The sequence below is a fragment of the Podarcis gaigeae genome, assembly GCF_964106915.1.
Source record: "Podarcis gaigeae genome assembly, chromosome: 15".
NCBI lineage: Eukaryota > Metazoa > Chordata > Lepidosauria > Squamata > Lacertidae > Podarcis > Podarcis gaigeae.
This window is the reverse complement of record NC_139692.1, coordinates 36758871-36773994: the sequence shown is the minus strand read 5'-3', so window position 1 is coordinate 36773994 and position 15124 is coordinate 36758871. Positions and strand designations below refer to the sequence as shown.

Below are 15124 nucleotides of genomic sequence, written 5' to 3'. Positions count from 1 at the left end.
ACTACACTCCAAGTGAGCGCCCTCCGTATGCATGTGTGCTACACCTCCCAGATGCACCTCACGGCTTATGGGAGTTGTAGTTTGGAGGGTGCCAGAGCTGGCGACATCAGCTCTGGCCTCTTCAGGTTATCCTCATGGGTCTCTCTTCCACCAGGTGAGGTTCCACTATGCAATCTTGCCAGTTGGACCCATTCTCTTCCCCCCCCACTGCCCCCTAAAATTCACCCATTCATTCTGACATTTATATCCCACTTTTCCTCCAGGGAGGTTAAGGTGGCACCCATGTATTTTTCCCCATCTCAGTTTAATCCCCACAACCACCCTGTGGGGTAGGGGTTAGGCAGAGAGATCGCTACCAGCCCCCCAGAGTGGCAGAGTGGGAATTTGAACCCTGGTCCCCTAAATTCTAGCCTAACCCTCTACACCAGTGTTCCCCAACCTTGGGCCTCCAGCTGTTTTTGGACTACAACTCCCATCATCCCTCGCTAGCAAGACCAGTGCTGAAGGATGATGGGAATTGTAGTCCAAAAACAGCTGGAGGCCCAAGGTTGGGGAACACTGCTCTACACCATGCCAGTGCCATCCGCCGCTGCCTCCCCTACACAAACACCACATGAAGAACACACTGGAAATTACGTCCAGGGATCCAACCCAGAGCTTCTGCACGCTTAGAATGTGCTCAACCCCTGAGATGTGCTTCATTTACAAGGCTATGGGGAATACCTGTGGCCCCCTCTGGCTGTCGCTGGACTGCAACTCCCATAAGCCCCTGCCAACATGCCCAGTGGCAGAGAATGATGGGAATTGTAGTCCAGCATCATCTGGAGCAGCCTTTCTCAACCTGTGAGTCCCCAGATGTTGTTGAAGTACAATTCCCATCACCCCCAGCTAGCAAGGCCAGAGCTCAGGGATGATGGGAGTTGTAGTCCAACAACATCTGGGGACCCACAGGTTGAGAACTGCTGATGGAGGAATGCAGGTTCCTCGTTTGTATGCTGCTGCTATTGTTTTATTATTTCATGAAATTTATATACCGCTTGATTGTAGGGGGAAAGAAAAAAAAAAACCTCGAAAGGTAAAATAATAAAATTATCCCTAAAAGAATTTTACAACCGCAATTTAAAACATACAGAAAGTTAAAGCCACAATAAAATATACCGAAACACATTAAAATTCTTACAAGCTTTCCAAACATCTGGTTGGCTCATCAACATTTGAACCACAGAATTGTAGAGTTGAAAGAGATCCTGAGGGTCATCTAGTCCAACTCCCTGCAAGGCAGGAATCTTTTATCCAGTATGAGGCTCGAACTCACGACCCTAAAGAGTCTCACACTCTACCAACTAAACCAGAGTTTTGCGTATCTGAATTTGACATGTAAAAAAAAAAATGAAATCCCACCAAGCAGTGCAGGAATGTTCTGGGTCTCCCAATCTCTTAGAAATGTGCAACTTGTGGCTTATTTTTCTCCATGGCAGCCAGATTCCACATACCGTATTTTTAGCTCTATAGGACACACTTTTCCCCCTACAAAAATTAAGGGGAAATGTGTGTGCATCCTATGGAGCAAATGCAGGCTCCTTGGCTTCAGCGATAGCAACGCGAAGCCTCTGAAGCGCAGAGGGAGTGCTCCCTCCGCGCTCCAGAGGCTTCACGTTGCTTTTGCTGAAGCCTGGGGAGCGAAAGGGGTCGATGCGCAGGAACTCGCACTGTGCTCCGAAGTCTTCGGGTTCCTTTTGCTGAAGCCGAGAGAGCAAGACTCTCCTGGCTTCAGCAGAGAGGGAGAGCTGCACAGCGCCCCTTCAGACAAGCGGGAGGAGAAATGGAAGGGGCTCCATTTCTCCTGTCGCTTTGCTGAAGGGGCACTGAGCAGAGAGGGGAGAATTTTTTGTTTCTTGTTCTCCCCCTCTAAAACAAGGCGTGTCCTATGGTCCGGTGCGTCCTATAGAGCGAAAAATACGGTATTTCATACTGCAACGCAAAGCTGAAGCATGCCTTCCATTCCTGCGCCAAATAAGTTCTCACTGTGGCCAGCTGTTTGATCATCACACTTGCTCAAACGGCTAAATATGGGGAACCCTGAATGGGGCATTAAATCTTTTCCTGATATTTCTTCAAAAAATAAATTTGGATGCCGAAGAGCCTTTCCACCCTAAGTGGAAAAAGGTCCCCCAAGGATTCTTATTATGACCTGGGTCGAATCGCTTTGAAAGCGGTACAGAGGACAGGACAAAGGCTAAGGAGGTTAAACAAATCAGAGCAAACAAAGTCCCCCCCCCCCCAATAATCTACAGTCCAAGGAAGGCAGCAATAACAATCTAAGAGCTGGTCTGGGGGAAGGCTGTCAAACAGGCTGACAATTATATGCTCTAGAACAGGGGTCAGCAAACTTTTTCAGCAGGGGGCCGGTCCACTGTCCCTCAGACCTTGTGGGGGGCCAGACTATTTTTTGAAAGAAAAAAAAAGAAAAAATTCCTATGCCCCACAAATAACCCAGAGATGCATTTTAAATAAAAGCACACATTCTACTCATGTAAAAACACGCCGATACCTGGACCGTCCGTGGGCCAGATTAGGAAGGCGATTGGGCGGATCCGGCCCCCGGACCTTAGTTTGCCTACCCATGCTCTAGCCAGTGGTTCTCAACCTTGGGTCCCCAGATGTTTTGGGCCTACAACTACCATGATCCCTAGCTCACAGGACCAGTGGTCAGGGATGATGGGAGTTGTAGGCGAAAACATCTGGGGACCCAAGGTTGAGAAAGGCTGCTCTAGACGCAGGGAGATAATGCAAGGAAGGTTAGGTTTGGGGAAGCAGGGTGCAGGGAAGAAGTATAATGACTGAAAGGTCAAGGCTTCAAAGGAAAGGTTGGTCTCTCCAAAGCTGCAACAAGATGCACTTACTTGGGAGCCAGGCGGCTCACCCAGCAGCGCTTGCTTCCTGAGTAAAGCAGGCAAAGGATATATCTGTATCGATTTTCAGCCAGGTTCAGGCAGATCTCACTGAGATTTAAGTGGGAATGTGTTAAGGCCCCAATCCAATGCAAAACATGTCAGCCATGGGAGTGGGAAAAGAAACAGAGTCAAATGGCTGACCTAAGCTTCAAAGTCCATCCAGCTTCTCATGGCCCCTGGGGATTGCCAGTGTTTGAAATTAGCCAGGCACATTTTGCACCAGGCTTTTGACTACTTGGAGGAACGCGGGTGGCGCTGTGGGTTAAACCACAAGAGCCTAGGACTTGCTGATCAGAAGGTCGGCGGTTTAAATCCCCATGACAGGGTGAGCTCCCATTGCTCGGTCCCTGCTCCTGCCAACCTAGCAGTTCGAAAGCATGTCAAAGTGCAAGTAGATAAATAGGTACCACTCCAGTGGGAAGGTAAATGGCATTTCCATGCGCTGCTCTGGTTTGCCAGAAGCGGCTTAGTCATGCTGGCCACATGACCCGGAAACTGTACGCTGGCTCCCTCGGCCAATAAAGCGAGATGAGCGTTGCAACCCCAGAGTCGGCCACGACTGGACCCAACGATCAGGCATCCTTTGACTACTTGGGAACAACTGATATTTCTGCCATCTGGGGATCATTGGATGAGGACCGTTTTCACACACTAATACTCCGTCCTGTAGAATTCTATCAGTTATACTTTATCCAAACAAGCAAAATGAATTTCTGGAACCGAAATGCTGAGCAGGAGCAGTCACCGTTAAGAAAAGGAAGTCAGAACAGGCCAATATACTGTATTTTTCCGTGTATTAACACGCCCCTGTGTATAAGACGCCCCCTATTTTGGGGGCTGCAAGCAATCACCCGGCCCCACAATGTACTGTCTGTGTATAAGGTGAGCCCCGTTTCAAACATTATTTTTGAGTAAAAAAACCTAGTCTTATACACGGAAAAGTACGGGATATGCAGACTGTCCTTGAATCACAGGACTTTTCTTCCTTTAAGTTCTCAATGTTCTTAACCTAGCTCAAGGCTGCCATCTGAACTAGGCAGATGTTTAACTGAGAAACAATCAGTCAGTCCATCATTTGAAAAACAAGACCTTAGTGCCATTGGGCCCCTAGCTTTTAATATCCGAGTTTCTAACACGGGGATGCATTGCCAATTTTGACTCCCATTAGCCTCTCGGCTGGAAGAAAGAGATTAAACGCATGCACACAAAGAGATCTGGTGAATCTGGGCTCTGGCCAAATTTTATCTTAACCTTGGAAAGCACATGGAGGGATGGATCGCTTAGCCCCTCTTGATCAATCCTGCTTGGTCAAAAGGGGTGGGGAATTGGTCCTAATCAGTGTATCTATGCTGACTGCAGGGAATGCAGGCTATGGGCCTCTCAGCAGGCTACTAAAAATATTTTTTAAAATCAGTGGCAGTCTAGGAGAGTTTGTGAGTGCATTTAAAAGATAGAGATGGTCGTCCCTTCTACTATAGCTAGGACAAAGTTGTGTGGGTCAGTGCCGAGACTATTCCAAATAGCCCAGTGTGGTAGCCTTGGGGAAGCATCATAGAACAACTAATAAAGCAGAATAAAAGGTAAAGGTACCCCCTGCCCATTAGGTCCAGTCTCATACGATTCTGGGGTTGCGGCGCTCATCTTGCTCTATATAGGCCGAGGGAGCCTGTGTTTGTCCGCAGACAGCTTCCGGGTCATGTGGCCAGCATGACTAAGCCGCTTCTGGCGAACCAGAGCAGCACACGGTAACGCCATTTACCTTCCCGCTTGAGTGGTACCTATTTATCTTCTTGCACTTTGATGTGCTTTCGAACTGCTAGGTTGGCAGGAGCAGGGACTGAACAAGGGGAGTTCACCCTATCGCGGGCATTCGAACCGCTGACCTTCCGATCGGCAAGCCCTAGGCTCAGTGGTTTAACCCACAGCGCCATCCGCGTCCCTATAATAAAGCAGAATAATCCCCCCCCAAAGGACTACTCCAAATCCGCAAACAGTGCCCTCTCTGGGAGAAGCGAAGTGTGCAGCTTTTGTCTTCCAGTCTCAGTTTTCCCCATCTGTAGAATGGGAAGCACTGCAATCTACCCCATCTGTGTTACCAGACCAAAAGCACAATACATTTTACACCCCCACTTTTGCTCTTGTAGTGGCTTCACTTGTCGTAGGCCATCGGCTGATTTTCTGCAGGTCCACGTGAAGCCAAAACAAAGCAAAGCAACCCAGTGTCATAATACGTAGCTAGTGAGAAAGCTATAGCACAGATGGTTACTTGAAAGTGGGCGCAGATTCACAGCAGCAGTTCTTTGGAAGGTCCGTTGGGCTGCATTAAGGCCGTGCAAAGTTTAGCAGCATTAAAAGTAGCAACGTTTTACAGCAGCATTAAAAAAACCCCCAAAGATTCCTGGTCTACTGACGAGTTCATTCAAGTGTGCGGTTAAATCAGGGCGGGGCAGGAGTCAGGAAAAACTGCCAAAATCAAACCTATTTTATAGCCTACATGTAGAGAATGACTGTGCAGGTGAGAAAACAGTATTGTCTTGTTACTTTAGAACAGGAACCAAACAGCCCAAACTCAACTCTGTACTACTTCTTGGAACTTTTCCCTCCAGCAAGTTTTCATACGAGGCTGAACTGCTTTCAAAGCTTTATTTAGGATGCTGCTGCACATGGCTGTGATGTTTTGTGAGAGGGTGGTAAGGCCACCGTAACCCGCATGTGCCCAGTGTTAGAAATTAGCCAGGCACGCTTTGCAACTGGCGCAAGTCCAATTGCAACCATGTGGAAAATAAACATTAGAACACCAATATGGATTCTGAAAGTCAGATTGCAGGATTCTTATTCTCCCTGGCAAAATAAAATATATACACAGAGAGCACACAGATTCATACCCATTGCAACTTTCCCCAAGTCCATTGTGACTTAGCCTCAGCAGTGTGTGGCAGAAAATGTTCTGTTTTATAAGTTCATTCATAAACAATGAATAGGTGCCAAATAAGTATTAGGACAACCTATCATAATAATTTTATTATTTATAGCCCGCCCATCTGGCTGGGTTTCCCCAGCCACTCTGGGCAGCTTACAGCACATATAAAAACATAGTAAAACACCAAACATTAATTGCATTTTAAGCTTTATTTACTAAATGCAAATAAACTAAACATGCCAGGTTACATCATTCTTAGAGCATCCAAATTCCCCCCCCCAAGGCAGACTAAAAATTGTCCAGTGAAAACCCCCCTTGCTTCAAGTTTCTGGAAAGCTCACATCACTGCACTCTGCACATTCTCAGGGTTTGTTAGGACACATGTGCCGGAATTTAGCCCCAGCATTAGAGCCTGGCACAGATTAAACCCTGTACAGTACAAGCCTCTGGCTCCAACTCCGTTAGGGGAGGGAGGGAGGGAGGGAGGGAGGGAGGGAAAGAAAGAAAGAAAGAAAGAAAGAGAATTTAAGTTCTGGCAGCAATACCAGGTAACACCTTAACACCCTCCCCTTCCTTTTTAAAAAAATGGGGGGAAAACACCAGCCCAGGATCACTCTCTTTTGTCAACACACTCACTGGCAAAGCCCTGCACTCAAAAGATTACCGAAATAAGGGTAAGCTACAGGGCTCATCCATACTGTCATTTAACTGTGAATGGTGAAGGTTCTTCTCCATATGCCTTCCCACACTTTCCCCAGCTCTCAGTCCAAAAGGAGAGGGGTTTGAGAAACCCCCGATTGAGGGACGGCGAAATGATTAGGTGGAGAATGTCATACGGGCAACAGAATTGACAGAGGTACAGGTACACACCTTAGAATATGGAATTGTTGAGTTGGAAGGGAACACAAGTGTTATCTGGTCCACCCCCCCTGCAATGCAGAAATCTTTTTGCCCAACGTTGGACTCGAACCCACGACACTGAGATTTAGAGCCCCATGCTCCATAAACGGAGCTATGAGCCTTCCTACAAGCAGAATGCAAGCGGCTAAGCTGGGTGGGTATCTAATGCCTCCAAATGCACATTTAGAAGGTATAAGGAGCAGGGACGTGTGTGGCGGTGTGGTCTAAACCACTGGGCCTAGGGCTTGCTGATCAGAAGGTTGGCAGTTCGAATCTCCACAACGGGGTGCGCTCCTTTTGCTCGGTCCCTCCTCCTGCCCAGCTAGCAATCTGAAAGCACGTCAAAGTGCAAGTACAGTGGTACCTTGGGTTAAGTACTTAATTCGTTCTGGAGGTCCGTTCTTAACATGAAACTGTTCTTAATCTGAAGCACCACTTTAGCTAATGGGGCCTCCTGCTGCTGCTGCGCCGCCGGAGCACAATTTCTGTTCTCATCCTGAAGCAAAGTTCTTAACATGAAGCACTATTTCTGGGTTAGCGGAGTCTGTAACCTGAAGCGTATGTAACCCGAGGTACCACTGTAAATAGGTACCGCTCCGGCGGAAAGGTAAACGGCGTTTCCGTTTGCCAGAAGCGGATTAGTCATGCTGGCCACATGACCTGGAAAAACTGTCTGCAGACAAATGTCGGCCCCCTCAGCCAATAAAGCGAGATGAACACTGCAACCCCAGAGTCAATCGTGTCTGGACTTAACTATCAAGAGTCCTTTACCTTTAAGGAGCCCCAGATAGGGCAATGGCTGCTCCTGCTCCTGTTGAACAGAGCACAGGAATGCAATTTTGTCTGTTGGTGCCTTTATTATCCCAAAGTAAACACACACAAACCCAGTGACTTAGCAACATAGTAAACGGCGTTAAACCGAGTCCATCCAGTATTGTCTACACTGGCAGGCAACTGCTGCCTCTCCAGGATTTCATGAGAGGAAGCATCCTTCAGGTGGCCAAGCTAAGCCTACCCTCAGCCAGCCCCCACCTGGTTGCCTTGGTACTTACAACCAGTCCATTTGGGGGGTGGCAGTGGCCCTGGCTGCCATCTTCCTCCGTCACCATGTCAGGCCAATGGTCCATTTATCTCCACATTGGCTATATTAACCAGCAGCAACTCTCCAGAGTTTCAGACAACATCCACTCCAAGTACTTCTGAGTACTCCCTAGAGCAGTGTTTCCCAACCTTGGGCCTCCAGCTGTTTTTGAACTACAATTCCCATCATCCCTGACCACTGGTCTTGCTAGCTAGGGATGCTGGGAGTTGTAGGCCAAAAACATCTGGAGGCCCAAGGTTGGGAAACACTGCCCTAGAGTACTTCTGCTATGGGGCAGCTCTATTAAGTTAAGTAGGTAAACAAACAAACAAATAAGGGAAAGGAAAACGTCACTTAGAGAAAGATCCGAAATATTTTCCTTGATGCTTGAATTTGTTTTGATTCTGGATTGTTTCTATTTGATTTTTTTATGTGTTATAAACTGCTTCAAGATTTTCTGTCTTTGAAATATAAAGTGGTATTGAAGTGAAACGAAAAATAATAAAAAGGCAAGACATTCCTTCGCGGCAACCGTAATCCAAGTGTAAGATCGGCTTTTATATCCAAGTTTCTAACAATGGTTGCAAATGGGTCTCCAAGATATCGCAAACAGGGTGTCGGCTACAGGTCTACATTGGTTTTTCAAGATTATCAGATTTCCCCCAGAAAGGATAAAAGCGGATAAAATGGGACAAAATAAATGGCTGCCATACAGATGAGAAGATGTTATTTGGATGGATGGATAGATCTGATTCCACAACAAACCAGCACCAGGAAGAACTCAGCCTATCTCTTCACAAAATAAGTTATCGCAAAGCCTTCTCAATGGAACCTTCAGAGATGAGAGTTGCCCTCCACCTGGCCTTTACTGGCACATAAGAAAACATCTCCTACCAGGTCAGAACATCAGTCTATCCAGCTCTATGTTCTGAACACTGACTGGCAGCGGTTTTCTGGAATTTCAGACAGGAAGTCACTCCCAACCCTATTTGGGACCCTCTGTATGCAAAACGGACCCTCTAACCCAATGACCTGTCCTTCAACAACTTACATTCTTGGGTCCTAAAGAGATTTGGGCGTTGCCGCCATTTTAACGTCACTTTTTTGCACTTTATTATTTTGATGATGTGCGCTATCTTGAGGGCCCTTCTGGGACAGCTGAAATAGCGGGTATAAACCATTTAATAAATAAAGAACCCCCAATATTAGCCCATGGGCTCTTGGTGATTATAGCATAGGTTTCCCTAAGAGAGGACCCATGAAAGACTGGATTCGAGCAACTGGCTTTCCCACCCCAAACCTGTGAACCTCTTTGCGCACGTATGTACAAGCAGCCTTGTATTGAGAAGTTTGATGTTTTATTATGCTTTTCTATGTGTTGGAGGGGACATGGGTGGCACTGTAGGTTAAACCACAGAGCCTAGGACTTGCCGATCAGAAGGTCAGCAGTTCGAATCCCCGCAACGGGGTGAGTCCCTGCTCGGACCCTGCTCCTGTCAACCTAGCAGTTGACAGCACGTCAAAGTGCAAGTAGATAAATAGGTACTGCTCCAGCGGGAAGGTAAACAGTGTTTCTGTGTGCTGCTCTGGTTCGCCAGAAGCGGCTTAGTCATGATGGCCACATGACCCAGAAGCTGTATGCCGGCTCCCTCGGCCAATAAAGCAACCCCAGAGTCGGCCACGACTGGACCTAATGGTCAGGGGTCCCTTTACCTTTACCTATGTGTTGAAAACTGCCAGGAGAGGCTGGGACAACCCAGCCAGGTGGGTGGTGTATAATAAATAATAATAAAACAATAACCACAATACCCATCTGACTGGGTTTCAAGTGTGGGAAACTCTGATCAACACCAAACTTCACAAGTGTAGGAACCTGTGGTCCTCTAGACCACATCTGGAGGGCCAGGATTCCCCCTCTGTCATCCTGGTTCAGTTCTGAGCAGCAGGAGAGCAAGGGAGCCCCCCAAAAGAGGACAGAAACTATGGCTCCCCTGCCCCCCAGCCGGAACTCAATTCCAGCACCTCTCAGGTGGGCGCCATTGCCATTACAAAATAACACGGGAGGCATTCATGGTGAGTTCCAGAACCATTTCCCCCCTAGAAAAATAGCACTGACAACAACTGTTGTCGTGGGACAGCTCAGTTGGTAGAGCAAGCAACTTTTCATTTCATGGTCACAGGTTCGAGCCCCACGTCACATAAAAGATCCCTGCATCACTGGGGGTTGGACCAGATCAGGGTTTCCCAAACTTGGGTCTCCAGCTGTTTTTTGGACTACAACTCCCATCATCCCTAGCTGGCAGGGCCAGTGGTCAGGAATGATGGGAACTGTAGTCCAAAAACAGAGACCCAAGTTTGGGAAAACCTAGATTAGATTATCCTTGTGGTCCCTTCCAACTCTACAATTCGGTTACCCCTTTCTAGTTATTCACATTGCCCCAAGAAACAAAGAGACCAAGTTTGTCAACTTTCGGTTCACTTATTCTGGGTTCACATTCCACAAATGAGACGCCCTTCCACTGTCTCCCTCAGCTGATGTGCAGTTCTGGCCCTCTTCTCAAAGAGGAGGAACTGAGGGCGCCTCACTCAATTTCTACAGCTCTAAACCCCCCCCCCCCAAAAAAAGCAAGGAAAGATGGGGAGCTCATTCTCCACTAAGAAAGCACCTGTGATTCCATGTGTAGGAGGCAGTACAGTATATGCCGCTGGACAACCAAGGTGAGAACCTCCATTGCCAAGAGCAGTGTATCTCGGGAATAACAGATGATGAGGACCTGCAACCAGAGGGGACACTTGCCTCTATGCAGCCAACAGCAGACCTTTGGCCTGACCCAGCAAATGCTGTTTCTAGGTTCATTTCACTGCCTCTGGACAAGAAGACACCCTCAAGGGCTTCAGGTGGGTTGGGAAGACTATAACTCCCCATTGTCCATGACCGCTGACCACATCAGATGGGGCTGATGGGAGGCCAACAGCTTCTGGGCGGTCAATGGTTCCTGAACAGCCCTACTGGATCCTGCCAGTAGCTGAGCAATTACAACAACCTGCTCTTACAGTGGCCAACCAGAGGCCCCAATGGGAAGCCTGGAAGCAGGATCCAAGCACAAAAGAACTCCCCTCCTGTGGTCTTCCAGCAATTGGTTATCAGAAGCATTTATTGCCTCTGATGGGGAAGACAGAGTATAGCCATAGCCATCATGCCTAGTAGAACTTAGCCAGGAGTGTTTTGCAACTAGCACTGGTCCAATGGCAACCGCGTGGAGATCTCTGGATGCCAGGCTAGCGATTTTCTCAAGCAGGCAAGCAGAAGAGCTTATTTATTGCATTTTTATCCCGCCTTTCTCTCCAAGGAATACATGGTTCACCCCCTCCTTGGTCAGTTCCCTACAACGGCCCTGTGAAGTAGGTTAAGGGGCTGTGACCGACTCCAAGGTCACCCAGAGAGCTTCAGGACTGAGGGAGGATTTGAACCCTGATCTCCCAAGGTCCTAGTCTCACACTCTAACCCAGGGGTCAGCAAACTTTTTCAGCAGGGGGCTGGGACTATATTTTTTGGTGGGGAAATGAATGAATTCCTATGCCCCACAAATAACCCAGAGATGCATTTTAAATAAAAGCACACATTCTACTCATGTAAAAACACCAGGCAGGCCCCACAAATAACCCAGAAATGCATTTTAAATAAAGGACACATTCTACTCATGTAAAAACACACTGATTCCTGGACTGTCTGTGGGCCGGATTTAGAAGGCGATTCGGCCCCCGGGCCTTAGTTTGCCTACCCATGCTCTAACCACTACAACCACACTGGCTTCCTAGAGCACTTCTCCTTCTCCTTTGAGGCAGCTATATAAATTAAGCAGGTGAATGGGGAAAGGAAAATGTAAGTAAGAGAAGGATCTGAAATATTTTCCTTGAAGCTTGACTTTGGGATGGTTTTATTTGATGTTTTGATCTGCTGCAAACCACTTTGAGGTTTTTGTTTTCTTTAAAATATAAAGCGATATGGAAATGAATAATAATAATAATAATAATAAATCTCAATGTAAAAAAAGGACGTTGTGGTGACTGTAACCTAGGTTTAAGGTGCTGTTTAGCGATTAGCTTATATATCTGAGTTTCTAATACTGCTAGTAGCTACTGATTGCCTAATTCCTCTATGATGCACCATCACAGGGACACAAAACTTCAGAGGACATCTGGACTTTGCTACACATTCGGACCCTGGGTTACAGGCTTTATTTATTTATTTTGACATCTATACTGTACTACATAATTACATTACTTATTACAGTGGTACCTTGGGTTACAGACACTTCAGGTTACAGACTCTGCTAACACAGAAATAGTACCTCGGGTTAAGAACTTTGCTTCAAGATGAGAACAGAAATCGCGCGGTGGCAGCAGCAGCAGCAGGCCCCATTAGCTAAAGTGTTACCTCAAGCTAAGAACAGTTTCAGGTTAAGAACAGAATTAAGTTCTTAACCCAAGGTACCACTGTACTAACATTTATGCCCCACACCTGACAACAGAAATCATGCAGCAGCGGGAGGCCCCATTAGCTAAAGTGGTACCTCAAGTTAAGAACAGTTTCAGGTTAAGAACAGACCTCCAGAACGAATTACGTTCTTAAACCGAGGTACCAATGTATAAGCATTTATGCACCGCACCTACCAATAAGCTCAGCCTAGTTACATGGTTCACCCCCTTCATTTTAGCTGCACAACAACCCTGTGAGGCGGACATTGGAGGCGGCAACTGGCGTCAAGGTCACCCACCCAGTGAGCTTCATGGCTGCGAGGAGCAATTGAACCTTTGGTCTCCCAAGCCCAAGATCAGTACTCTAACCCTTACAGACAAAACACATTGGGGGATAGGTATCAGGGGACTCCCAAGCAAAGCGTGTGAATCAGATCAAATGAGATAGTTACTACAGGACAGGCCTAGTTTACACCAACTAAGGGTGGGGGTGAGGAATCTGTGTGCGAGCTGTACCATTTCAGGGGAAAGGGGGGCACTCTCAAAGGATGGAATGCTCCTCAGTACAGAAAAACAAATAAATCCTTGCAACTGGGTATTATCAAGGAAAAAGGCAAGGCTATCCACCCTCCCTTCTTGCCAGTGGGACGTCATTTGCAAATAAGGTTACGCAGGGGTCATTCACAAATCCTGGGAGTCATGGGGGAAGAGGGCCAAAGGTCATGACCCTCAAGCCTAAAAAGATGTGTTATGATGTAAGCAGATGGGGAGGGGGGATTAACAGTTATTTCATCCCCCCCCCCCCAAGTATGGATCCTTCCCAAGAGTGGGAAAACCAGCCAAAGGATTACTCTTCTGCAATACACCGCAGCCACTGCTCCTCAGTATGGGCAAGTAGATCTAGGCGTCCTTGCGTGGGCTGGGGAAATGATTGACCACGTGAGGTTGCAAATAACTCCCCTTAAGAGTCCGAAGTTCAACACTTGGGAGGGTCCCCGAATGCAAAGAAGGTGCCGACTGGCTGTCAACACAAGGCGGACACTTTCACAAAGTTCGCTGCCACCAAGGGGTGGGTGGGCGAATCTGGGTCACAGCTCAAGGCCCAGGCTTCTGTTGTCAAAGTCCCAGTGAGTTCCACCGGGCTTACTCGCAAGCAAGGATACACACAGCAGGCGAAGCAGGGACCTCAATAACCCACTGTAGCGGCCGAGTTGTAAAAATATGGGTCATGTTCAAGGAGAAAGCCCCCTCCCCCCCAATACAAATATCTCATTTTAATTTCTATTCTAATGATTTGGCCTTGTAAGACGCTTTCAATGCATTGCTGGGAATGCATCAAGATTATTCAAGAGATTATTCCAGAGTAAGCACCTCCAAAACGGGGTGGGCTGGGGGATTTAGCCCAGAATGTGGTGAAAGCAAGCGGATGTTAAGGCCGCCTACTTTAGAAACCCACCTTAGAGACTTTTACTCACAAGCAAGCGTCACTGACACCACATAGAGCAGCAGCAAGGCTTAATGGGGGGGGGGGGAAGCATATACAGAACTGCAACCTTTTCACACGTCACACGTCACAAGCCACCTTGCAAACCACGGTCGGAAAGGTCACATATATGGAACCGTAAGAGGCCAAGGAACAGGAAATTTTTCCGGGTCGCCATCTCCAAAGGGCTGGGAGAGACAGGGGTCATTACTCCAAGAAACAGCCCAAGCGAGACAGCTACACTGGGGCCGGCGCTTTCTCCCTACCCTAACCCCCCCCCCCCCCACAACCTACAAATAGTACAACATGCTTAAAAGGATTGCAGCTTTCTCTATTTTTTTAGGGGGGGGGGAGGAGAACAGGTTTGAGCACACTTGTCGGAAAAGCAAAGAAAAAGAAACTAACCGCGCGCACCGAAATGCACACTGCACACATAAAAAAATAAGAGGGCGGCGAGTTGTTCCAGCGGAACTCCCGTCCCCAAAGCGAAAAAGGTTGCACCCAGCGTTAGGTCTGCTCGAGAGTAACGAAAGGGAGTCAGACCCACCCGCTCCGGCTGGGGTCTTACTCGCGAGTAGGCAACAAGCCGGAGAGAGCAGAGTTTGAAACACTTTGCCCGTGGGCAGGGCTGTCATTCCTTGGGAACGAAGGTGAAACGCTGCAGGGAACCCGGAGGAGGGATCCACCCGGGATCCGACCGCGCAAGACGGCTCACCTGCTCTGAGCTCCGGCTCCTTGCCGGCCGGGCCCGGACTGCCCCGCTGCTGCTGCTGCTGGTCCTCGTCTGCCGCCGCCGCCCCTGCAGGAGCTACCTCGTCCGCCTTGATGACCATGGCCGGTCTCTCCGCCGCCTCCCCTTCCTCGCTGCCTCTGGCGAAGGCGCCGCCGCTGCTCCTGGCGCTGCTGCTGCTGCTGCTGCGAAGGACGGAGAGAGCCACTCGCAGCCCCACGTGGTGCGCGCTTCACCTCCGGCGGCCGCTCTCTCGCTCGCTCTCCCACCCTCTGCTCGAGTCAAACTCCGCCCGGCGACGGCGACGGTGCCCCGGCTGGGACAAAAAACGGGAAGGGGGCGGAAGAGGCGGGGCAGAAACGCCTTAAAGGGACAGCGGAGTCAGAGGGAAGGGGGAGGGCAAGGGGGGGAGGAGGAGGACAGAGGAAAAGGAGTGGAGAAGAAGATGGGAAGGAGTATAATGACCAAGCTGCAATTTAAATGGTTTTTTTAAAAATAAGTTGTGTCTCTTTGCTTCCCAATTTGTATCCCCCCCCCCCGATTTCTTCATTGGAACTTCAAAAAGTACATCATTCTA

The 15124-nt window shown here is 48.3% G+C and overlaps 1 protein-coding gene across 1 annotated transcript in view; it reads right to left on the bottom strand.

The window, feature by feature from the left end:
- CLUH (clustered mitochondria homolog) overlaps positions 1-14870 on the bottom strand; it is a 74355-nt gene extending 59485 nt beyond the window's left edge. Inside the window, exon 1 of the mRNA XM_083714287.1 lies at positions 14533-14870. Coding sequence (XP_083570413.1) covers positions 14533-14650 — 118 coding nt within the window. The 5' untranslated portion in view covers positions 14651-14870. The remainder of the gene's footprint in view (positions 1-14532) is intronic.
- Between the last annotated feature and the right edge of the window lie 254 nt (positions 14871-15124).